This window comes from Asterias rubens, chromosome 8 (genome assembly GCF_902459465.1).
Source record: "Asterias rubens chromosome 8, eAstRub1.3, whole genome shotgun sequence".
NCBI lineage: Eukaryota > Metazoa > Echinodermata > Asteroidea > Forcipulatida > Asteriidae > Asterias > Asterias rubens.
In genome coordinates, this window is record NC_047069.1 from 16,947,408 (window position 1) to 16,972,119 (window position 24,712).

Genomic DNA, 24,712 nt, shown 5'->3' on the forward strand with positions numbered 1-24,712 from the left:
GGTATTAACCAGACATTTTCAAAGGCATACTTTAAGGTGGGTGATATTTTTTGCATCATATGTTTTTTCTAGGGGGGAACACCTCCCTCTTGTTACCCCACTGTATCCAACCTGTCAAAACATCTCCCACTCCAAAAATTAACTGGCTTTATTTGACAGTTAAGTTGAATGTATTATATTTCAAACTACACTTTAAAAGGAAGAAAGAAAAATGAATAACATTCAGAGAACAGGCAAGCTGGGTCTATTTTATTAACACTTGCAATTCAAATAAGACAACCAAAGACATCAGTGTTTTTGTTGTTGTGTGGATCAATACTTTGCTTTTAAGTTGGGAGTTACAGTCTTAGTGAATGGGAAATGGCTATCATCAAAGAAAATCTCAAATAAAAGAAAATAATATTAAACATATCAAATAAATGTTTAATTTTAATAAAGTAAGAACAAATTTGCCAATGTCACGTGGTAGTTAACTAAAAACTTTAAAATAAGTTGAACGTCAATTCATGTTCATCAGGTGCAAACATTAATTTGTAACATAGCGCAACGTTTTGTAGGCCTAGGTTTTTTTCTGAACAGAACAGTACCCTCTGTGAAATTTCTTTCAGCAAAAACAAAATAATACCATGCAACTTTGTCAGAACATAGAGAAGTCATAAATTATGACTTATATAACTCATATTCATAATTGGAAAGGCCTACATATAGTTCTTTGACAAGCCGCCTGCAAAAATAACCATGCACTTGTCTAATTGGCAATTAATATAGCTTATTGCGTCTAGTTTGTAGGTCTTAAATCATTACGACTTTAACAAGTTTATAATCATGAGAAAGTCATCATTATGGCTCGCTTTCTTCAATCTTCAATCTTCAATGGTGGAATCCTTATTCATCTATCTATAGCTATTGTTTTCATAAAACAATAATATTGTCCGTAAATACAATAAAAGTTGCTCTGTTTTAGCACGGGGGGGGGGGGAGTTGCCCTGTGCGCCCTTATCGATATCGTCGGAGCGCGCGCGCGATGCGCAAGCGAAAAAAGTTAGATCGCTGTTAATTTAAACAACAGAGGGCGCTAGACACACGTGTTGTTTGAACTAGTCTGGTTTGCAGAATTACAAATACAGTGCTTTGATACTGTAGATAGAGCGCCGGTAACCGGACCAGATGTGACCGGTGTTTTCCGTAAAGGTTTGACTCGACACCGGCTGCTTCGCTCTGAAACCAAACCAAGTCGTCAGTCAGGACCATCACTACCGAACTAAACGGACTCTTTTAAACCGGAAAACAATGTATAAATGCAGATCAATTTGGCAGGGGTGTACGCCTTTGAAGAGGACATTCTCGTCGGCTTTGAAGAAGAAGCAGCTAAATGATGGTGAATATAAATAAATACTTTTTATATATATTTTTTTAACAACTGTAAGTAATGTGGAAGAGACACATCAGAGGGCCCAGTTTCCGGACGCTAATTTGCACACAGACTCGGTCGCACTAAATACCGACAACTCACCACGACCCCTCACGACAACTCACGACAACAATTTTTAAATGCACTTTAACAGAACATTTGAACGAAATTCAACCGTTAAATATGTGCACAAGAGTCATATGCATCTAAATCACTTTCAAACTGTTGAAGAAATTGTATTTTTAACTGTAAAAAAGGTGTTTGTTACCCCAAATTTAGTAACGAATGGAAAAATTTGCCTTGTTGTGTTTTGACGTACTTGGACGATTCTGTTATACCGCAGGGGGCGAGGTAATTTCTGAGGGCTGAGTTTTTATTTTTTCGTTTTGGTTTTAGCTGCTGATTTGTTCTTTCTTGTTAGTAACTAAGCCGCCACTATGGAATTCGAAGTTAAAAGGGGAAACTTAAATATAATATTGTTTTAAACTCCTTGAAATATATTTTAAAAAAGGTAAATAATCATCTTGCATATTGTGTCCCCCCTGCGGTATAATAGAATCCTCCAAGTGCGTCGAAAGACAACATGGCGGATATGACCGTTCGTTACTAAATTCAGATAAAAAACACCTTTTTTTACAATTAAAAATACAATTTTTTCAACAGTTTGAAAATGATTTAGGTGAACATGACTCTCGTGCATATATTTAACGGTCGACTTATGTTCAAATAATCTGTTAAAGTGCATTTAAAAATTGTTGTCGTGAGGGGTCGTGAGTTGTCGGTATTTAGTGCAACCCCACAGACTGAAGTTTAAATTTAATGCTAACTCTAACAGAACAGTCTCCCAGAGGAAATTAAATCATATTTTAATCAGAAAAGTTTCCAGTTTCCGTATGGTCTGGGTGCCACCACTTTTCATTCTGTATGAAGTAATAATTAATTAATATCTAATTTACCTCAATCAAAATCAAATGAGAACTGAGTAAGATATGTACTTCCAGAAACTATTTAAGGCGTCTCAACTCATATTTAGGGCCTTTTTAATGCTATACCTTTTTCAAATCAGCGTTGATGGGTGAAAGTTTTACGACCCTTAGCCAGCCAGAACTGAAGTTTCCTGTGTACTGTACACCTAAAGCTTTCCCCAACCTACTCAATATACATTCATAATGCTTGCATTTTCTTTTTGTTGAGTGAAATTAAAAAACATCGTCTAAAAATACAATTTTCTGCTCGGTACTCACTGTTGTTTTTCTACCGCATCGCACGTCTTTGCCTTCTCATTATGCAGCCTACTTATATTCAGGACTAAACCATTCTGTGAGAGGGGTGTTACAAACCTGTGCGGCAGTGCGTGGGCGCTTTATGCTTGAACATCGGATATTATTGTAAACAAACAGCGCATGCACTGCCACACGGGTTTGTAACACCCGTTTCATAGAATGGTTTAGTCCAACTCGGTGGTGGCTTGGCAGTTCGGCGAGTAGGCTGGTGTACAGCGCTTGGTGGTCGAGTGACCAAAAGATAAAGCGCTGAGGATTATTGAGAAGTCAAAAAACGTGCGATGCGGCAGGAAAACAGCAGTAAGTACCGAGCAGAAAATTGTATTTTTTGACGATGTTTTTTAACTTTCACTCAACAAAAAAGAAATACAAGCATTATGAATGTACATGTATATTGAGTAGGGTGGGGAAAGCTTTTGGTGTACAGTACACAGGAAACTACAGTTCTGGCTTGCTAACGGCCGTAAAACTTTCACCCATCAACGCTGATTTGAAAAACGTATAGCGTTAAAAAGGCCCAAAATATGAGACCCCTATATAAGGCTCACAGGGGAGCCTGGAGCCTTATAGTTTCTAGAAGTAAGTAAGATGTAGCCCCATAAATCGGTCCAATCCACTCCGTATCCTTGGCCCCAGCACCACTGGTATCAAAATCTTTCGCTACCTTGAAAACCATCTGCAACGTTCTTTTAAGAAGTAAACAAAGGTTGCACCCAAAAAATTGTAGCTTGCGCAAATTAAAGAAAAAAAAGGGCGGTAGCGATCAATGCAAGAACGTGTTTACAAGCAAGTTAGTTCAGGACATGTCTATGGCAGTCTTGTCAGGCATCAATTTCAATTTTATTTTCACAAAACATTGTCATCAAAGGATCACAATCAACAATTTTCAACTCAACCTTTCAATAGTTTCGGCTACAAGGAATATGTCAGTAAAAGTTCAGCTTCCTCTAAGGAATAATAAGGTAAAAACATGAAAAATCTAGGTTTTAAATTTTTGTGCAATGCTAAGGGACTTTTATACCCTGGACTCGTGTTGCATGCAACAGAGGAGTCGAACATGGGCTACCTACAAGTACATCATACGTGTATGTGTTGTAATGAAAGTACTTTTGTTCTGTAGTACTGTTGGCAAATGGTTTGGGGCACGCGTGTTGACAGTCGTGATACTGTTGAGTCGCGGGTGAGCCTGATAGATTTATATTGTACCCCTTTATACAGAAACATTACCAAAAGTGCATAACACATTTTATTTTAAAGTATCAAGGTTAAAAGTCCATGCTTCGTAAAAAATATATATTATATTTATTGACCAAACCAACAGCGGACGAGCCGCCAATTACAGGAAAGGATACCAAAAAAAAACAATAAGAAATATTCATATAGCCTAGATAAAAACAATCTGATATGTACAAAGTTAACAATTAAAATAGAATCATCTTAGGAAAGAAAATTAAAGCATACATTGAAGATTAAGTAAAATAAAATAGGGAACAGAAACAGACCACCATGAACGACTGTAAAAATATATTTAAAATAAATTTTAAAAGCAAAAGCCTACATTAAGTTATAAACAGAATAAACGATAAAAAGACAAGGGAAAAAAAAAACAAAAAAAAAACATTGATGTAAACAATACCAAATAAAATAAAACAAAACACTGTAAATACATGTATACATTAGAAACTGGAAGAGGATATGGCACTCAAAACCTGACCACGAAAGAAAGGGGCTCCGAACACATCACAAGAACCATGGATACTATTATATGTGGAGTAAATCCTTGACAAAAAGCCACGCTTTGTCACATCTACCCGATTCCTTGGCACATATAAGATGTGTTTAACAGACTGTCTAGTATTACGGTTAGGAACATGTAAGGCAAAGGGGTTGAACTCAGTGTTGCTAAAATGATTGTGGAAAGATTTGTAGAGAAATAGACAGTCATTCAATATTCTTCTCTGTCTAAGGGGTGGAAGTTTGTACATTTTACATAGGTCAAGATAATCCAAGTTATAAACAGTGCCATTATTTAGTGTCCTATGAATAAATTTGAGAAAACGAAACTGAACTCCCTCTAGTCTATGTGCTTGATGGGCAGAAATAGAGTAAAAATACAATGGTACAAAATTCAAGATTAAATATATTTATTATCACCATTGTATTGTAGCCTACTTAGCATAAAGTGGAAATATTTTTTGTCCAGCAAGGAGAATTGGATAGACTGAATTGACTGTGCATCATCTTTGACCCATTTTCCATATTATTATTTTTTTTTTGTAGCTTTATTCCCAAGAGGTAAGAGGTTGTCACAGCCTGGACCCCTGAGGTTTATGGCAACAGAGTCCGTTGAAGGAGTCGGCAAGTATGGAAACCTCTGGATGATTGGTGGAGTTGTTGGATTCATTGGCATCACAGCATTTGTAAGTTTTTTTAAAGTTTGTTACAATTCCAAGCATTTACTAATTTATTTGTTTATAAAATACATTTATTCAGGCTTTAAAGACACTGGACACTATTGGTAATTGTCAAAGACCAGTCTTCTCACTTGCTGTATCTCAATATGTGCATAAAATAACAAACCTGTGAAAATTTGAACTCAATTGGTCGTCGAAGTTGCGAGGTAATAATGAAAGAAAAAACACCATTGTCACACAAAGTTGTGTGCTTTCAGATGCTTGATTTCGAGACCTCAAATTCTAAACCTGAGGTCTCTAAATCAAATTCGTGGAAAGTTACTTCTTTCTTTAAAACTACATCATTTCAGAGGGAGCTGTTTCTCACAATGTTTTATACTATCAATCTCTCCCTATAACTCCTTACAAAGTAAGGTTTTATGCTAATAATTATTTTGAGTAATTACCAATAGTGTCCACTGCCTTTAAAAAACAAAACAATATGATAAATAGAAGACTGACAAATAAAACACAATCTGACCAAGATAAACGAAAAACAGAGGAATATGTATAAAAACAAACAGCAGCCTAGGGATTGCCACTTCATGGACGCATTTTATTTAAGTTTGACTTGAAAAACTCAAAACTGCAGGGCTTGTAGCTTAACATTTTCACAAGACCAAAATCAATTTTACAAGCCCATAGAATTTTGTTCATGTTTTAACATCTGTATGGTATGTTTGAATAAGCACTTTATGTTTGAGTAGCAAGGCATACTTAAAAGTAGGCCTTGCTACTCGACCCAAGCGCAATGTTACACGACTCGAAGTCATCAATTTAAAGGGTTCGCGTTTTTCAAAATGTTCACAGATTTACATTCTTCTTACAGGGTTTGAAGATAATGATAGTGGAAAGCTTCCCTTCAAAGATTACTAACGAAGGTTGTGTAGTTTTTGAGAAATGAGTAAAACAAGTCGCAAAATAATTTTGGTCTCATACGACCAAAATTATTTTAGCATGTAAAATCCTGTAACCAGTTATGATAGTAGACCAAAACCATAGCATAACTGGTTAATACGTTTTCACATGCTAAAATTGAGACGAAAATTATTACTTTTACTCATTTCTCAAAAACTACAGCACCTCAGTAAGTAAAATTTCAAAAGAAGCTTTCTACTATCCTAATCTTCAAATTGTGTAAGCTTAATGTAAATCTGTAGACATCGTGTTTTTTGTTAGGAAAAAGTACATACATGTATACCCTTTAACCTTAATTTGTTTATATTACACTAGTGTGGTACTCCTAGTAAGTTGAAAAACGGGGTATTGATAAAATCACTGGCTTTGGGCCTGCGGTTCTGTTAATTTAGAGCCCTGCTTTTTATGGTCTACTGGGCTTGTATAATGTTTTTCAGGGTTCTTACATTTGTTTTCGATTAAAGGCAGTGGACACTTTTGGTAATTATTTAAAATAATTATTAGCATAAAACCTTACTTGGAAATAAGTAACGGGGAGAGATTGATAGTATAAAACATTTTGAGAAACAGCTCCCTCTGAAGTAATGTAGTTTTCGAGAAAGAAGTAATTTGAGATCAAGCATCTGAAAGCACACAACTTCGTCTGACAATGGTGTTTTTTTCTATCGTTATTATCTCACAACTGCGACCACTACAGGTTAGATATTTTATGGACATGTTGACAAACACCAAGTGAGAGGACTGGTCTTTGACAATTACCAATAGTGTCTAGTGTCTTTACATGTAAATACCTGCTTATCATTTCCCCAGAAAAGACCCTAGTGTTTCTTCACAGAAACCAATTATCAATTATCCTCATTCGACCCTCTTGCAGGTGTACAAGATGGATCTGATCACACTTGGTCTTCAGCCAGAGCGAAATTTGGCTGCTGACGTAGCACCAACTACCCCTGCTAAAGTTGAAAGCAGCCCTGCTGCTACAGAAAGCAAAGAACGTGGAGTGGCTGCCACAGAAACAGCTGATGAGGCTGACTCAGGTACCTGCACAACTTTATTTATTACATTTTATTTATCCACGCTATTTGAGGCATTGCATGGTGAGGTATCAATTTTGGTTTGTGGTAGCACCGAGATTCAATTCTACTTACTAGACTAACCAATTTATCAGTTATTGAAATACAACAAGGCTTGAATTTTACACTTGCGTAGATGTAAAAGAAAGTCTTTCTAACAGAGCCCTTGTACTGCGTCTCTATGGAACTCCTTGCCTGGTGCATGTTTCCCTCCATCATACAATCTAGACTGCCTTAAGAGAAATATGACTTCCTACCTTCAGCACAGCTGCCTTGAGTTATTATCATTCTAAATATTTTCTTCTTGTAGACCCTAACTAAAAGTGGCATTTAGCCTTGTTTGGGGCAAACTGGCATTAACAAATAAATAAACACTGCATTTATGTTAAACTTGCATCAGGGATAACAAGTTTATTTTGGTTTACCCTTGCACCGATGTGATTAAGCATAGTATACTCAGTACTTTCTCAAGTTCTGTGAAAATAATCATGCAGGTATATTTACTCGTGTAGGATTAAAACCAAAGACCTTCTAGAAAATACCATCGAGATTGACTGGCAACTAGAGGCAGTTCAAGTCCTGTGTTTTAGCAGCCACAATTTATGTAAAGTTTGCATCGAGGCTCCACTGCATAATGTCGCACTTTGACTGAAACCGTGTGTTTTCTTTCTTCAGGCTCTCCGGCAGTACCTGCCCCAGCAGTCTTCCCAGAGCATGTCCCGTATGTCATCGTCGGAGCTGGTACGTCAGCATTTGCAGCATTTAGAGCTATAAGATCAAGCGACCCTAAGGCAAAGGTAAAGAAAAATAACATGGTTCATGGAAAGAAATTGAGATCACACATTTGCAAATTAAGAGGTGGTAACAAACATGACAATATCTGCTCTGCTTGCAAGCATACTGATCGAAACCCAAAATACACAACATAGATTTGATTATCTGGTCTCCTTTTCTGTTGGTGTATTTGGGGTGTTGATGAAATACCCAAGATGTGTTTGATAAACTCTTCTCCGTTTCTTATTGGTGTATTTGAGGTGTTGATGAAATACCCAAGATGTGTTTGATAAACTCTTCTCCTTTTCATATTGTGTATATAAGGTGTTGATGAAATACCCAAGATGTGTTTGATAAACCTTTTTTCTTTTCTTATTGGTATATCTAAGGTGTTGATGAAATACCCAAGATGTGTTTGATAAACCTTTTTTCTTTTCTTATTGGTATATCTAAGGTGTTGATGAAATATCCAAGATGTGTTTGATAAACCTTTTTTCTTTTCTTATTGGTGTATCTAAGGTGTTGATGAAACATCCAAGATGTGTTTGATAAACTGGTCTTTTATTTGTATTGGTGTATTTAAGGTGTTGATTTAATACCCCAGATGTGTTTGGTAAACTGGTCTTTTATTCTTATTGGTGTATTTCAGGTGTTGGTGATAGGTCAGGAGGATTACACACCATACATGAGGCCACCACTCTCTAAAGAATTGTGGTTTAGTGAAGACAAGGAAGCCATCGCTAATCTCAGATTCACACAGTGGAATGGCAAAGAGAGAAGGTCAGTCATTAACTCTTTTCACACTGCTCTTTTCCCAGGGTAAGCCCCCAGAGAATAACAGCAGTCCTTTTCACACTATGGTTGACTTACCCCAGGGGCCAATTTCATAGAGCTGCTTAAGCAAAAAATTTGCTTAAGCACGAAAATAGCTAGCTTATTTCACACATGTTACTGGCCAAAATGTCATGCCATATACATTGCTTATGACTAGTATTTAGCTGTTGTTTACTTAGCATAACAATTGAGTGGAGTCTTGGCCGGCAATCTGATTTTACTAACCAATTAATTTTTTGCTTAAGCAAAATGTTTTGCTTAAGCAGCTCTATGAAATTGGGCTCTGGTCTGACCTGGCTTATTGGCATATCCTCAGGGAAAAGGCCCCCCCCCCCCCCCTGCTCTGGAGTAGGGGTAAGCTGGAAAATCTTGGGTATACTTGAAACGTGCAATGGGGTACACAGTGTGCCAGGGTAAATATTGAGTAAACAAACTCACAAGGCTGTATTCCACAGTGTGAAAACCACATGGGTTTTTATCTTCTCTTTCTCTACAAAACGGTACATCCATAAGGCAAGCAACTCTTTGGATTACTAGCCTTTTGTTTGGTTTCGCAGCAGTGCCACTTAAGATTCAATGTCAAACAATTTACCAGTGCAGTCCTCAGTAAACAAAGTCCAATGAAACAATCAGTTGAATTTTGCAGGGCTTGGTATAGTTAGGATTAAAGGCAGTGGACACTATTGGTAATTGTCAAAGACTAGTATTTACAGTTGGTGTATCTCAACATATGTATAAAATAACAAACCTGTGAAAATTTGATCTCAATTGTTCGTCGAAGTTGCGAGATAATGAAAGAAAAAAACACCCTCCTCAAAGTTGTGTGCTTTCTGATGCTTGACTTCGGGAGACCTCAAATTCTAAACTTGAGGTCTTGAAATCAAATTCGTGGAAAATTACTTCTTTCTCGAAAACTAAGTCACTTCAGAGGGAGCTGTTTCTCACAATGTTTTATACGAACAACCTCTCCCCATTACTCGTTATTAAGAAAGGTTTTATGATGATAATTATTTTGAGTAATTACCAATAGTGTCCACTTCCTTTAAGGATTGATTTCTTATCATCTGTTTATTTTGTCGCAGTATTCTTTTTGAGCCGGAGTCTTTCTACTGCAATCCAACAGACCTCATGGGACGAGAGAATGGAGGTGTGGCCATCTTAAAGGGAGCAAAGGTAACTTGCAGCTTTTTCAAGCAAGATTCTTCCTTGTCTGATTTCCGATATTTTTGTTGTCCTTTGAAGAAAAAATCAGCAAAACTTAGACTGAATAACCTGAAAGTCTAGTAAACCCTACATGTACACCTTTATGAACAAGTAGGTCAACCATGCCCAATAAAATGTTCCTACTTTTTTCCAGGGACCAAATATCCTGCCGTGATGTTATTCATTTTAAATAGTAGATAAATAACTTTTTTAAACTCCAATATTTATTTATTTGCATTTTTCTTTTTTTCATTACCAGGATTTTGAGATGATATATCATATTGGTCCAAGGGCCGCTTTCACAAAGAGTTAGGACTAGTCCTAACTTAGGACTAGTCCTAACTTAGGACTAGTCCTAACTTAGCACTAGTCCTAAATTAGGACTAGTCCTAGGAGATATACAAAACGTATGGCTCATCCTATGTTAGGACTAGTAACTCGTCCTAACTCGAGATAAGACCAGTCTCAACTCTTTGTGAAATCCACCCCTGGTGCTATGCAGAGGCAATATAGGCCCTTGGAAATGTTCCCTCTGTCAAATTACTCAAGTTGGATTTATGATATTAATCTGGATTGTATATTTATTGACCAAACCAACAGCGGACGAGCCGCCAATTACAGGAAAGGATACAAAACAATTAGAAATATTCATATAGCCTATATAAAAACAATCTGATATGTACAAAGTTAACAATTAAAATAGAATCATCTTAGGAAAGAAAATTAAAGCATACATTGAAGATTAAGTAAAATAAAATTGGGAACAGAAACAGACCACCATGAACGACTGTAACAATATATTTAAAATAAATTTTAAACGCAAAAGCCTACATTAAATTATAAAAAGAATAAATGATATAAAATTAAAAAAAATAAAAATAAAATAAAAATATATAAACAAATTGATGTAAACAATACCAAATAAAATAAAACAAAACACTGTAAATACATGTATACGTTAGTTACTGAATTGATTGATTTCATTTGATCTGTTTTTCAGGTTGTTTCACTGGATGTTCATGAGAAGGCACTAACCCTGGCCGATGGTAAGACCATCAAATACGACAAGTGCCTCCTGGCTACAGGTAAATATTAATATCTTACTCTGAACATGAAGCAGTTTCTTGAATCCTGTAAGCAGAAGTTTTTTTAGCTTATTGAACAGTATCCAGTACATCACATCTGCTTTACTTTAAACAATCAAAGGGCCCACTAACTTGCTGGCCCTTAATGTAGTGTCTACTTTGTAACAACTGCTTATTTTAGCAATTCAAAAGGCTACGGTTGTAAGCAAATAAAGTGACACAACGTTGTAAATTCATTTTGTCTGTCAAATCTGCTTCATAAAATAAGAGCTAGTTTCCGTGGTTTTCCAATAAATCAATCTAAAAAATACAGCATTTAATTTTTACTTTTTTTTTTCTATTTCAGACATAAAGAATTAGGGAAAGGTTGCCTTAACCTTTTACTTTTAATTCACTGGTACATTTTTAATGATAAAACTGAACTAAACCCGAAATAAACCCATGAGATATTTTTGGTATTTAGGTGGTACACCAAGAAATCTTCCAGCAATCCGGAAAGCAGGAGAGGAGGTTGAAAAAAGAACAACATTATTTAGAACTGTGAGTAGCTCTTAAATAAGTAACGATTAAGTTTTAGAGTTTTCTTTCATCCATTATTTTAAACTGTTTTAACATGGAGTCATTCATGAATAACATGGAGTCATCTATGTTGTTGAATCCTTTCAATACCATTGTCTGTCGAGTTTACTCGATCGCGCAATGCAAGCTTACTTACCATTGACAAGTTTTCTCAAGATTAAGTTTTACAGTTTTCTTTCATCCATTATTTTAAATTGTATTAACATGGAGTCATTCATGAATAACATGGAGTCATCCATGTTGTTTAAACCTTTCAATGCCATTTTCTGTCGAGTTTACGGGAACAAATATTCAAATATCTGGTTAATTTTGGATAGTTGGCCAGCGGTTAACCGAATACCAAATTTCACTATTCACCCATCCAGCACTAAAACAATTCCAACTCCATGATTATTCTTGACTCGGTGAGCTTATAGCCAAACCGCATAATTTGATAAGTCCCGTCATGCCTTTTCCATGTCACAGATAAAAGACTTTAAGAGTCTAGATGAGATTACACAGACGGCCAAGAACATTGTTATTATCGGGGGTGGTTTCCTAGGCAGTGAGCTGGCCTGTGCACTTGGAAGGCGAGGTAAGTTGAACTGATTTAGATTCCACCAATGATGACATTGGATGGGAAGGTGGTTTAAAGGGAAGGTACACGTTTGGTTATTACTCAAAACAAATATTAACTTAAAAACTGACTTGGTAAAGCGCATCGGAGAGCTGTTGATTGTATAAAACATCGTGAGAAACAGCTCCCTCTGAAATAACATAGATTTTGAAGTAGAGGTAATTTCTCACTAAAACAATAAAAGACTTTTAGCTAGAAGTATTTTATTCCTATCTAAAAGCACAAAAATTCATCCAACAAGGGTGTTTTTTCTTTCATCATTTTCTCCCAACCATGATGACCAATTGAGCTCAAATTTTCACAGGTTTGTTATTTCATGCATATATGTTGAGATACACCAAGTGAGAACACTGGTCTTTGACAATAACCAATAGTGTACCTTCCCTTTCAGTAACTGGTTGGCTAGAGAGTCTGAACTGATTCAGCTCTGCTTGGATATTTATCTTGACTTTCTATATTTGCTGTATTTTGTATCATGGTTTTACTTGTATTTATTCTCTTTATACACAGAGAAACCAAATGGAATGCTTTTTTTTTATCATGACAATAAACATGATAAATATTTTGAATATTGAATTTTGATGATCAGTTTTCATTTTAAGAGATTATCCATCGTTGTTTATCACTTGAAATCATTTGAATCAACACATAATATCCAAGATAGGATCAGGGATGAAAACAAATGCTAAAATGTCCACAGATCACAATAACTCATCTCTTTAACCCAATTTTATTAAGCACTTGGGGTGGGGGGGGGGGGGTTCAGGAAAGTACAGTGCTTGCACTCATCGGAGTATGGGTAAAAACATATTGTATTCTTCATCCTGATGTGAAAAATATAAACCTATAAAGACTTCATTGTTGTTGTTTGAAAATGTGTACTAAATCGTTAAAGGATGTGGGTACTTTTTGTAACACAAAACACAATGCCCACAGATTACATTAAACTTGGTAGTAAAAAGCTTCCCTGAAAATATTACTTGCTGTGGTGCTGTAGTTTTTGAGAAATGGGTAAAACAATGTCATGAAAATACGTTTTTACATGCTTAAATAATTTTCGTCTCTTAATCACTGAGACAAAAATTATTTTCATGACATTGTTTTACTCATTTCTCAAAAACTACAGCACCTCGGCAAATTCAGGGAAGCTTTATACTACCATTATCTTCAAACTGTGTAAGTTTAGTTTAAATCTGTGGACATTGTGTTTTTTGTTCTACAAAAGTACATAGACCCTTTAACCAAAGACTGGACTCAAGTTTCTACTGAAGAAAGTGTGGGTTGGAGTCCCAGTCTGGATACTTGTGTTCTCAGGAAATACACTTAAAGGAACACGTTGCTTTGGATTGGACGAGTTGGTCTATAAAAAGCGTTTATAAACCGCTTGTTATAAAATGCATATGGTTAGAAAGATGTTTAAAAAGTAGAATACAATGATCCACACAAATTTGCCTTGAAATTGCGTGGTTTTCCTTTTACTTTGCAAACTAACACAGTCAGCCATTTATGGGAGTCAAAAATTTGACTCCCATAAATGGCCGACCGTGTTGGTCGCATTGGTAAAAGGAAAACCGTGCAATTTCGAGGCGTGTTTGTGTGGATCATTGTGCATTTTATTAAAAACGGTTACAAACGTTTTTTAAAGACCAACTCAACCGGTCCGAGGCAACGTGTTCCTTTAATCTTTATTGCTTTACAATGTTAACATAGCTCTGCAAACCTGTAGAAACAAGCACTATGATCATATTCTATAACAGTGTGCGGAAGAATGAGTTTTTCTTGAAACTGTCCATTTATTTCTTTTTATTTTCCTATTTCTTCCATCTAGGCAAAGAAACAGGTTTGAAAGTCACACAAGTCTTCCCTGAAAAAGGTACAAGTTGAATTCCTATCTGTAAATCTGTAAAATATTAAATCTTAGTCTTGGAGTTTCGGTTTTGCTTTGATTGCCCTTGAACAATTCATCAAGTTAAATACTTATTTTCCTATATTTATTAAGTAATAAACCACAAGGGAAACTTACAGGGCAAATTATTTCATAATTTGGGGTTTTAACAAATTGACTAGAGCAGGACTTTATCCTACGACCTCCAGATTAATGGCTGGCTCTCTGGCTCTCTAAAATCTGAGCTATTTAGCCGTGTTTTGGTAATCTCCCTAGTTGTCAATACATTTGTTTGGGTTGCAGAAACCCTTAGCAGAAATATTTGATGAGCACCATTTTTAGGTTGATGAAATTTAGTCCAGGACAGAAGGACAAGATTCAAGACAGATTCTTAACTCTGAAAAAAATTGTGTGGTTTTCATCTTATAGGAAACATGGGAAGAGTTCTACCAGAATATCTCAGTAAATGGACAAAGAAGAAGGTTAAAAACGGTAAGTGAATGTGTTGTCTGATTTTTTTTCAGCCAAGCATAAGTTTGTCAGGCTAGGTCAAACTCTTTAACATAACTGTATGATCAAAACCCCACATTGTATTTTAAAAAACAAACATTCAAGTAACAAAATAAAAGGAAGTTTGATTTAAAAAGTTATAAAAAACTAGTTAACTTGTGGCTTAAACATGTCAAAATCTCTTTTGGGAGGAGTGGGGGTTCTGAAAAGAGCTGATGTGGTCTTGACGTGTCAATTAACAGACTCTGCTTGTTTCTCCTGAAGATGAGTAGAGTTTATGTTCCAAACATCAAGATCACATCGGTACTTCTCAGAGCTAACCCTCTTATGAAAGAAATTTTAACATGGTTGTACATGTACAAATTCCTTCGATTTATTTACTTTAATTTGAGAAGTTACTATAACTATAGTCTTTTGTCAAAATGTAAAGTCTCAAATATTAGTAAACAAATGGAAGGAAGTATTGAAAATTGGGAATAAAACTTAAATGGTTGAAAAAACTTAGTAGTAAGGTTTGAGGAGACCCCATGTAAAATTTCTTTTGTTAGTAGTGGTGGCTCTGTGTGGCTCGACGTTACGGTCGGTGTGCTCTGACCGCTTTCTGTAGAGATCATCTTCCAGTTACAGATGGGTCAGAGCACACTGACTGAAACATTGAGCAGAACAAACCAGGGCCCAATTTCGTAGAGCTGCTAAGCACAACAATTTGCTTAGCATGAAATTTCTGCCTCGATAGAAACAAGATTACCAACTAAATTTCTACCTGATTTTCAGGATGAGCAAACAACAGCTGAAATTTGGTTGCTAAGCAATTTTTTGTGCTTAGCAGCTCTATGAAATTGGGCCCTGTTCTTCTCAGAGCCACCTGGCACCACTGCTCACAAAAGAGGTTTCTACCCCCAAAAAAAACCTTACTTTCTTACAATTGAGAATGTTTGGATAAAGTGCCTTGTAGAGGAGAGATGTAGCTAGAGGGGAGAAAAGGTAGAATAGAGAAAAATTGAAGGAGCGAACAGGACGTGAAAAACAAGACAACCTGTCTAAATACTTGCTACTAATTGAGCTCACTTTCAAATGTTTGCTTACTTGCTTGCTTAAGTCGAGTGGTCTCGAATCACGATGGTTCCCCAAGCCTTCCTGTCCCCCATTGCTGACTTGAAATCTGTCGATTCAAGTCGTGTGTCTATTTTGAGAATGTCAGTATATTAAGTTATTGCCGGTCTACCAGGTTTCCTCCTCCCATGCTTAGGGGTCCACAGAACAATATTGGACACTGGTTCGTCTTTGCTCCTGTAGCAGTCGCCAGCAAAGGTCGTCTTTGCTCCTATAGCAGTCGCCAGCAAAACGCATCCTTCTCTGTCTGATTTTTTTAACTCAAATGTGTACCTGTCCTGTTCTAACGTTTATATTGATTTCTTTTTATTTCTACTACAGAGGGAGTAGAGGTAGTTCCTGGGGCCTTCTTGAAGTCTGCTGGTTTTGATAAAGCCAATGAGCAGGTCACCATCAAGCTTAGCAACGGTAGAAAGGTAAGCAAATTGCGTACCGGAGGGTAATCAGATAATATTTAGTAGTTATTCAGATGATTTTGGCTAGGTCCAATGCTCTGCCAATAGACCGATCCATTAAGCTCCACCCCATTGCCTATTGCAGACATGCCAACTAGTAGTTTTTTTGTAAAAAATACGGGTGTACGGGTTTTGCAAAAAAAATACGGTTTTGAGCATCGCCACCGCAAAAATACAATTTTATCCCCGTTGGCAGTCGTGCCCTTTTTTTAACTCAAGTTTAATATTTTTTAATGACACAAATATTAAAGTTTTCGGCCGACTACTTACAGACGACAATGATTATCCAGTGAACTCTATTCGTGGTATTCCTTCAACGTTCACCCACCACACACATACATCATATATGACATGCATCAAGTGCAACAGAGATTCCCTGCATGCACGCTAGTAGCGCAAACCTGAATTGCATAATCTACATGCCAGTTTATCTGACGTCCAGATTTCACAGGGAACCAGTCTAACACAATTCATTGAACAACAGAGGGTGCTGTTGTCAAAAATGCCCTTATATGGTATCGGTCGCCTAGAGAACGGACGAAAAACATGGTGAATGAATCGAGTTTGCAAAAGAATTTACCAAAATAAAGACGCAAAAGAGCGCCTGAAGCAAGATGTATAAATACTATGAATTTAAGAACTATGCCCCCAAATGCAAGAACCAAACCTTTTGGGGATTATTTGTTGTCTTCTTCATTGAAATTAAATTTATTTTGTTTTTTATTTACCAAGGGTTTTTGTATGAATAAGATGTATGATTTATCAATATCTTTAAGATATGATTTATCAAGATCTTTTTCATACAAAACCCGTTTCATTGGGTTAACCACCCGTAGGGAAACCTCTGCCCAATTTTTAACTTAAAAAAAAATAAAAAATAAAAAATTATTTTTTGTTAATTTTATTTATTTTTTATTTACTGGTTTAATTAGGCTGTTCGATAACTTAATGGCCTACGCTGCTTATCTTTTTTGCCTGTCTCGGGGCTTAAAACTACGTTTACATGTGTTTTATCAAAAATACAGGTTTTTGATGTAAAATACAGGTTTTGGGGTTTCAGAATACAGTTTTGTGATCCCAGAGGTTGGCATGTCTGGTATTGACCAATCACAACGCAACGAAGGTCCGACAAATAAGGTCCGACATGCGTGTGCGTATCTTGGCGCGCGCGGCAGAGTTGTGCAGAAAGGCATTGGAGAGTCCCACGTGTCCTTGCTCACACACGCATCGTGGGCGGAGCCTACTGGATCGGTCTATTGCATGCTTCAAGAGGGGCTCTTCAGGTCAAATCCATTTTCCAATAGATAGTGTCCTCATGAAAGTGAAGAAGAAGTTATACAAGTCTCTAAACTCACATGAAAATTGTGTAAAATTATATTTTATTTTGTACCTTTTTAGACTGAAAATTGAAACGTGACATCATTGGATGTCAAAATATAGAATATCTACATTTTCAAACCGGAATTATTTAGTCTCGAAACGTTTTTTAAACTCAATATGCCGAAACTTCAAGAAGGGGTTCTTCAAGAAGGATGTTTTTTAATTACAACAAAAACTGAGTTGGGATCCCAACCAACTATGGTCAACGGAGGTGGAAACCACTGAACCAACCCGATCTCTATTCTGCCCACACAGCTCTTCCATTTATTGTTCAGGATTTGATGAATAAAGCTCTATGCAATTTGCCTTCTCTGCAGTTGACTCAGATCACATAGTGGTAGCTGTTGGTCTTCAGCCTTATGTTGCCCTTGCAAAATCTTCCTTGTTTTTATTTATTAATTTGATTAAAAGATTTGATGAACTAAGATCTATGCAATTTGCCTTCTCTGCAGTTGACTCAGATCACATAGTGGTAGCTGTTGGTCTTCAGCCTAATATTGACCTTTCAAAATCTTCCTTGTTTTGTCTTGATTTGATTAAAAGATTTGATGAACTAAGATCTATGCAATTTGCCTTCTCTGCAGTTGAACGCAGATCACATGGTGGTAGCCGTTGGTCTTCAGCCTAATGTTGACCTTGCAAAATCTTCCTTGTTTTGTATTAAATTGATTAAAAGATGTGATGAATTAAGATCTATGCAATTTGCCTTTTCTTCACTGCAGTTGAACGCAGGACACCAAGTGGTAGCTGTTGGTCTTCAGCCTAATGTTGACCTTGCAAAATCTTCTTTGTTTTGTATTGATTTGTTTAAAAGATTTGATGAATTAAGATTATGCAATTTGCCTTTTTTTCACTGCAGTTGAACGCAGATCACATAGTGGTAGCCGTTGGTCTTCAGCCTAATGTTGACCTTGCAAAATCTTCAGGTCTTGAGATTGATGATGACTTAGGCGGGTACCGAGTCAATGCTGAGCTGGAGGCCAGGAGTGGGGTCTTTGTGGTAAGTAGTTATTACTCTTCAAACATTACTGTTCAAACACTCCTGCCGTCGATTTCACCAAACTCTTCCTATTAAATTTGAGATTAATCTTAGGACTTAGGACAATTCCCAACCCTGCACTGTAGCATGCAGACTTTAGGATTAATCCTAAGTTAGGACGAGTTACTCGTCCTAACTCGAGATAGGATTAATCCAAGCGTTTCCTGAAATTGGCTGCTGATAATGTTTTTACTCTAACTTGTCTAAGCCTATGGGATTTGAGGCATTGCATGGTGATGTTCCAATGTACATGTATATTGTGGGTTTGCAATAACACCATGTATATCTACTTGCTAAGTAGATTATTCTCCGCTAGGTAGTAGTTAATAAGTAGGACAGTTCTCACAAGTTGTAGAGAAGTCTGATGAATTTCTCCAAAATCTATTCAAATCAAATCAAATCAAATCAATCAACATTTATTTCCATACAAACACAATATACAAATACAAACAATAGGATTTAACAAGACTGAAAACTGTATGGAGGCATGGCCCATTAAAGCAAAGCTTGTAAGCTGGGATGCCTTTATAAAACAAAGGAGGGTAATAAGATCATTTAAATTCCGTGATAGTAAAATATTTTAGCATGACAACATAATCTACCCAGCAAGTAGGTATGAACATGATGTTACCACACACCACATATACATGGTTATTACTATTCATCGACCTGATAATGTCTAAGCCTCTTCTGCACAGATACTTTGTTGGTATGTGTGTGCAGAAGGTCTCTAACATGTCCCTTCTGTACGTACCTTCACTCACAACACCCTACTTGCTGCATCTTCTCACACCTGTTTTGCGTCTGGTTTAAAAGCCTGGGCCCAATTTCATAGAGCTGCTTAAGCACAAAAGTTTGCTGAAGCAAAAAAATCCTTGCTTTGTAAAATCAGATTACCGGCCAAGACTCCACTCAATTGTTATGCTAAGTAAACAACAGCTAAATACCAGTCACAAGCAATGTATATGTCATGCAATTTTGGCCAGTAACATGTGTAAAACAAGCGAGCTATTTTCGTGCTTAAGCAAATTTTTTGCTTAAGCAGCTCTATGAAATTGGCCCCAGTACTTTGAATTATTCTGTTAACGTTTACCCTGGTACTCAAAACACTGCTGACTCGGTCTTAAATGATCTTTGAAAACCATGCAAGGTTATTGCCAATTAAAACCTCATACCCACTCTATTCTTCCCCTATTCAAAGCCACATTGTATGATATTAAATGATCACACAGTAAGAGGGTTAACATAACTTCCTCCTGTTGATATTTGTAGGCTGGTGATGCTGCTTGTTTCTATGATATCAAGCTGGGTAGAAGGCGAGTAGAGCACCATGATCATGCTGTAGTCAGTGGTAGACTCGCTGGAGAAAACATGACAGGAGCCAAGAAACCATACTGGCATCAATCCATGTTCTGGTTAGTATGACTTCATAAATGTTCAGTTTGGTTTTTACCCATATATACACCAATTTTATGTTTTAAAACTTTCCGTTTATAAGCTTCGGCTTCTTGTGTTATGCCTCCACTTAGTAGTTTTCTTGTAACATTTGTTTTGTTTTCTTAAGTGCTTATTCATTTGGAAATACATGTTTGTTAAATTAAATGTAACTGTATACTCAGTACTTTCCTAAGATTTTTAAATACTCTGTGAATATTCTTTACCCCGATGCAAATTTAACAACTATTAGACTAAAAAATGTTGTTTTGCGCTTTGGTGTTAAATATTTCTGAGTTTTCAATCGTTAAGCCCGGTTCATACTTCCTGTGAATGTGATACGATTGTTGCGCGTCACAAATTTGCATTAAATAAATCAAAGGGATTGAGTTGTGTTCTACTCTCTAGCGAATATCGCAAAGAGGGCAGAGTTGTGACGTCAAATTCACGTCATATTTCGCATCGCATTCGCCGGTATGAACCAGGCTTTACTTGACAGGGAAATAAATTGGGAAAATTGATTGGAATTTAAACTCAAAATGATTGGTTGTAGGGCTGCTACTTTACTGAAGCAATGAGGTTGCTAGACATTATGCCCCCCTGGAATTGCCTTGATGCCCCTTGAAACACTCCAGTACAAAGTATGAATTTCCTTTCAGTAGAGGTACCTTTAATCAAGGAAATGTGCCTCGCTGTTATGTGAGCATATTCTCAGACATCTTATCTTGTAGTTTGATCGTCTTTTTTTGCCCTGCGGGCGAAGCAAGTGGAAGTCTGGCTTATCGTGATTGCCTTGTCCTTCCGTGTTTTTGTGTGTCTGTGTGTTTTTGTGTAATCATTACTCATGTGATTACTCAAGTAAGACTCGCCATATCAACTCCAAACTTAGTGTATGGATTGGTCTTGGGATCCTCCAGATTCCTATTGGGGGTTTTTTCTTTTCACTTTAATTGGTCTTGTTCCCCTCCTGCATACTTCGCCCTCATTCACTTAATCCGTTTCTGCTCCTAATTTTCTTATTCTCTTGTTTAAGTTATTTGTTTTGATAATTTTTTAAGGTTTTCCATTTTCATTACTCGTATTTAATTATATAGTTATTTAAATGTTTTCTTATTTTTTCTTGATTACTTTTCTTTGATGTATTTTGTTTTCTTTGTGATTTGATTATCTTGGTCAAGTAAATGATAATAGTAATACTAATGTTAATAATAATATTGCCTAGATCTAATAGTCATCCCAGACTGTCCTATGTATACTACAATTGTGTAAATCTCAGCTTAGGAACAATAATGGTGAATTTTGAAACACTAGGTGGCAGCAGACTCTCAGTGGAGCTAGATCGCAACAGACTTACCAAGAACAATGACTTGATCTGGTAAGTCTGCTGCCATCTTGTGTCCTGAAAGTCTCCTATTGCCAAATCAGTATTAACTCTAAAAAAAAACTAATTCGAATTAAATTGCTGATTTCCCAGGAGTGATCTAGGTCCTGAGGTTGGGTATGAAGCAATAGGGATTGTTGATTCCAGTCTACCTACGGTTGGTGTATTCGCTAAAGCCACGCCCAAAGACACGCCCAAAGCCGTCGTTGAACAAACCGGAGAGGGCATTAGATCAGAGACTGAGAGTGTAAGTAGTTGGTGACATTCATTCATTTCCAATTATGAATTCAAATAGCATGAGATAATAACAGAAGCCATACAATAACTCATTCGTATCGTTTTAATAGTATGAGACTGGACACTATTGGTATTGGTAATTGTCAAAGACGAGTTTTCTCACTTGGTGTATCTTAACATATGCATAACATAACAAACCTCTGAAAATTTAAGCTCAATCGGTCGTCGAAGTTGAAAGATAATAATCAAAGAAAAAACACCCTTGTCACACGAAGTTGTGTGCGTTTATATGGTTCATTTCGAGACCTCAAATTCTAAATCTGAGGTCTTGAAATCAAATTCGTGGAAAATTACTTCTTTCTCAAAAACTAAGTCACTTCAGAGGGAGACGTTTCTCACAATGTTTTATACCACCAACCTCTCCCCATTACTCGTCACCAAGAAAGGTTTTATGATAATAATTATTTTGAGTAATTTCCAATAGTGTCCACTGCCTTTATCTATTACTAATTATTAACTGTGTTCATTGTCCGAATGTAAATTGTATAACTTCCTTGAATAAGGAAATTAACCATCCAATATTTATATCAATTTACATCTTCAATCTGGCAAACAAATTGGTCATACTTTGGTTAAAAACCTCCCCCCACTAAAAAAAAAAAAAAAAAAAAATCAATCAATGACCCTACCTTTCACTTGAATTGAAATTACAATATTTTGGGTAAGCCTGTTGTTTTAATTGTATGAAAACATTTCAACGTACAGGTAGCTGATGTGACAGTCCCAGATGTGACCCCTGCAGTAGCAGCACCTGTTGCAGCAGAGGATTATGGGAAGGGTGTGGTATTCTACCTTAAAAATGACTTGGTGGTCGGTATTGTCTTATGGAATGTCTTCAACAAAATGCCCATTGCAAGAAAGGTAAGAAGATTTCATTAAATCGGCAATTAAACAATTTGAAATCTATGACGATCAATGAAGAAGTTCTAGTGAGGTTATTCTTGGTTACAATTTTGCTCTAGATCCTCAGTAAAATCCATGGTTTAAACATTTTTGATGCAAATTAGAATGATAGATGACCAGAATCAAACATTTGCTGCGGCTTTGGTCCAAATCTTTTTTCGTATTTTTTTTAATTTTTTTTTTTTATGGAAGTCGCCCATCCATCACTAGGTTCCAAAGGCCACTTGAGGTGCTGGCTACACAAGGCTCTATAAAAATAAAGCGTAGAGAATTAAACTAAACATTTTAAAGGAAACTCATTCACATTATGTTAGAACTGGGACAGATTATGTTATGCTTATGTTGTGATACACCTAGTTAGAGTACTTGTCTTCGGCAATTACCAAAGGTTTACAGTGCCTTTAAGGATTTTACTCTAGATGCCAACAATCCTTGATTTTAACAATCTAGATAATTTGAGCAACAGTTTCATTGAGCCAGTGGTACTCAATTTTTCTTTCTGAATCCATTTTCTTCTTGCAGGTTATCAAAGAAGGAAAAGAATACAGTGACCTCAGTGACCTCGCTAAATTATTCAACATTCACGGGACGCAAGAATGAAACAGCCTTTTCTAGTCTAGCTATTAAATTGTATTAATACAAATATAGATAAAGATTTTTATTATAAATGCATCTTCTGTGAAAAGAATGACAGTCGCTAATTATCTTTTGGCTTACTTTAGAGGGAGGGTATTACCTGTTGTAATTACACCAAAAATTAATAACCGTCAAGCCTTACTTGGTAAAAAGCACTGCAGCTGTTGGTAGTGTATAACATTTTGAGAAACAATTCCCTTCTGAGGAATGTGGTTTGAAAAAGATTGATTCAAAAACATTTCAATTTCTCAGATTGTGTATTCCAATTACGGTTTATTCTTACTGTGTGGAAATAACCGCTCCAGATTTTCGGCATTATCTCAAACCCCACCAACTTTTGAAATTAAAATATCCAAAGGTTAGTTGTATTGTGCATAATGTCCCATTTGGATAGTATTAAAGAACGGAAGGGTTCCAAAAACCGAAGGTATACTTTGCACACAAGAATACAGTCTTATGTTGATAAAAATGTTTCACTTGGAAATTTCTAAAGAGAGTTGATGTCCTTATTCACTCAAGGTGTTTTTCCACAACATTTTCTTAATTGGCTTACGGAGCACTTTTGGAACGCCCTCAAGGCTTTAGGCAGTTTTTCCACAGCATTTTCCTAATTGCCTTACGGAGCACTTTTGGAGCGCCCTCAAGTTTAACTTTATGCAGTTTTTCCACAACATTTTCTTAATTGGCTTATGGAGCACTTTTGGAGCGCCCTCAAGTTTAACTTTAGGCAGTTTTTCCACAACATTTTCTTAATTGGCTTATGGAGCACTGTTGGAGCGCCCTCAAGTTTAACTTTATGCAGTTTTTTAGACGGCTGACTTGTTTATCCACAAAAGAAAATCCCCAATCCTGCTGTGATTTGTTTTTCTTTTACAAAGGGGGTTAGAAGAGACTGAAAATAACCTTCGATTTGACGAAGGCTATTGTGTATACCTGGATTCCAGACCTTTGTACAAATGTGGCATACATGAAAGGACAGGCTGCCACTATTGTTTATCATTGTATTTGGCTCAATTGGAGAAAAGTCTGAGCGTGTTGACATCCAGCATACCATGGCAGATTATTGGCCATGGGTTACAGACGAGGTTTTGCGATTCACTGTGAACACATACTCACATTTACTCACACTTGCCACGCGAGGGTTTCATTGTACCAACGATATTTTAAACCATGCCCTGAACCATGAATGATTATTTGTGAATATTTACCTGAAGTGGTAAGAGACACCAACCTTCATGACATCTATAATTCAATTGTGATCAGTATTTGTTATTATAGCCTTGTGCACCGGTATATCCTACAAAGTCCTGATGCGGATTGTGGGGGATTAGGGTCTGTTAAAGTCACATGGACACTTTCGAAACAGAAGAAATATATAAAAGTTCACAGATTTACAACCAACTTACAGGGTTTACAGAAGGTAATGGTGAAAGACTTCTCTTGAAATATT

The 24,712-nt window shown here is 36.5% G+C and overlaps 1 protein-coding gene across 1 annotated transcript; it reads left to right on the plus strand.

Moving 5' to 3' along the window:
- Positions 1 to 1,168: 1,168 nt before the first annotated feature.
- On the plus strand, positions 1,169 to 24,712 carry LOC117293644 (apoptosis-inducing factor 1, mitochondrial-like). Its single transcript, XM_033776027.1, has 17 exons — positions 1,169 to 1,378; positions 4,975 to 5,114; positions 6,940 to 7,102; positions 7,814 to 7,935; positions 8,562 to 8,692; positions 9,829 to 9,919; positions 10,950 to 11,034; positions 11,498 to 11,574; positions 12,079 to 12,187; positions 14,058 to 14,102; positions 14,544 to 14,606; positions 16,059 to 16,153; positions 18,432 to 18,572; positions 19,884 to 20,026; positions 21,520 to 21,673; positions 22,429 to 22,584; positions 23,149 to 24,712. The coding sequence occupies exons 1-17, from the start codon at positions 1,291 to 1,293 to the stop codon at positions 23,224 to 23,226; spliced, it is 1,881 nt and encodes a 626-aa protein (XP_033631918.1). The 5' UTR covers positions 1,169 to 1,290; the 3' UTR covers positions 23,227 to 24,712.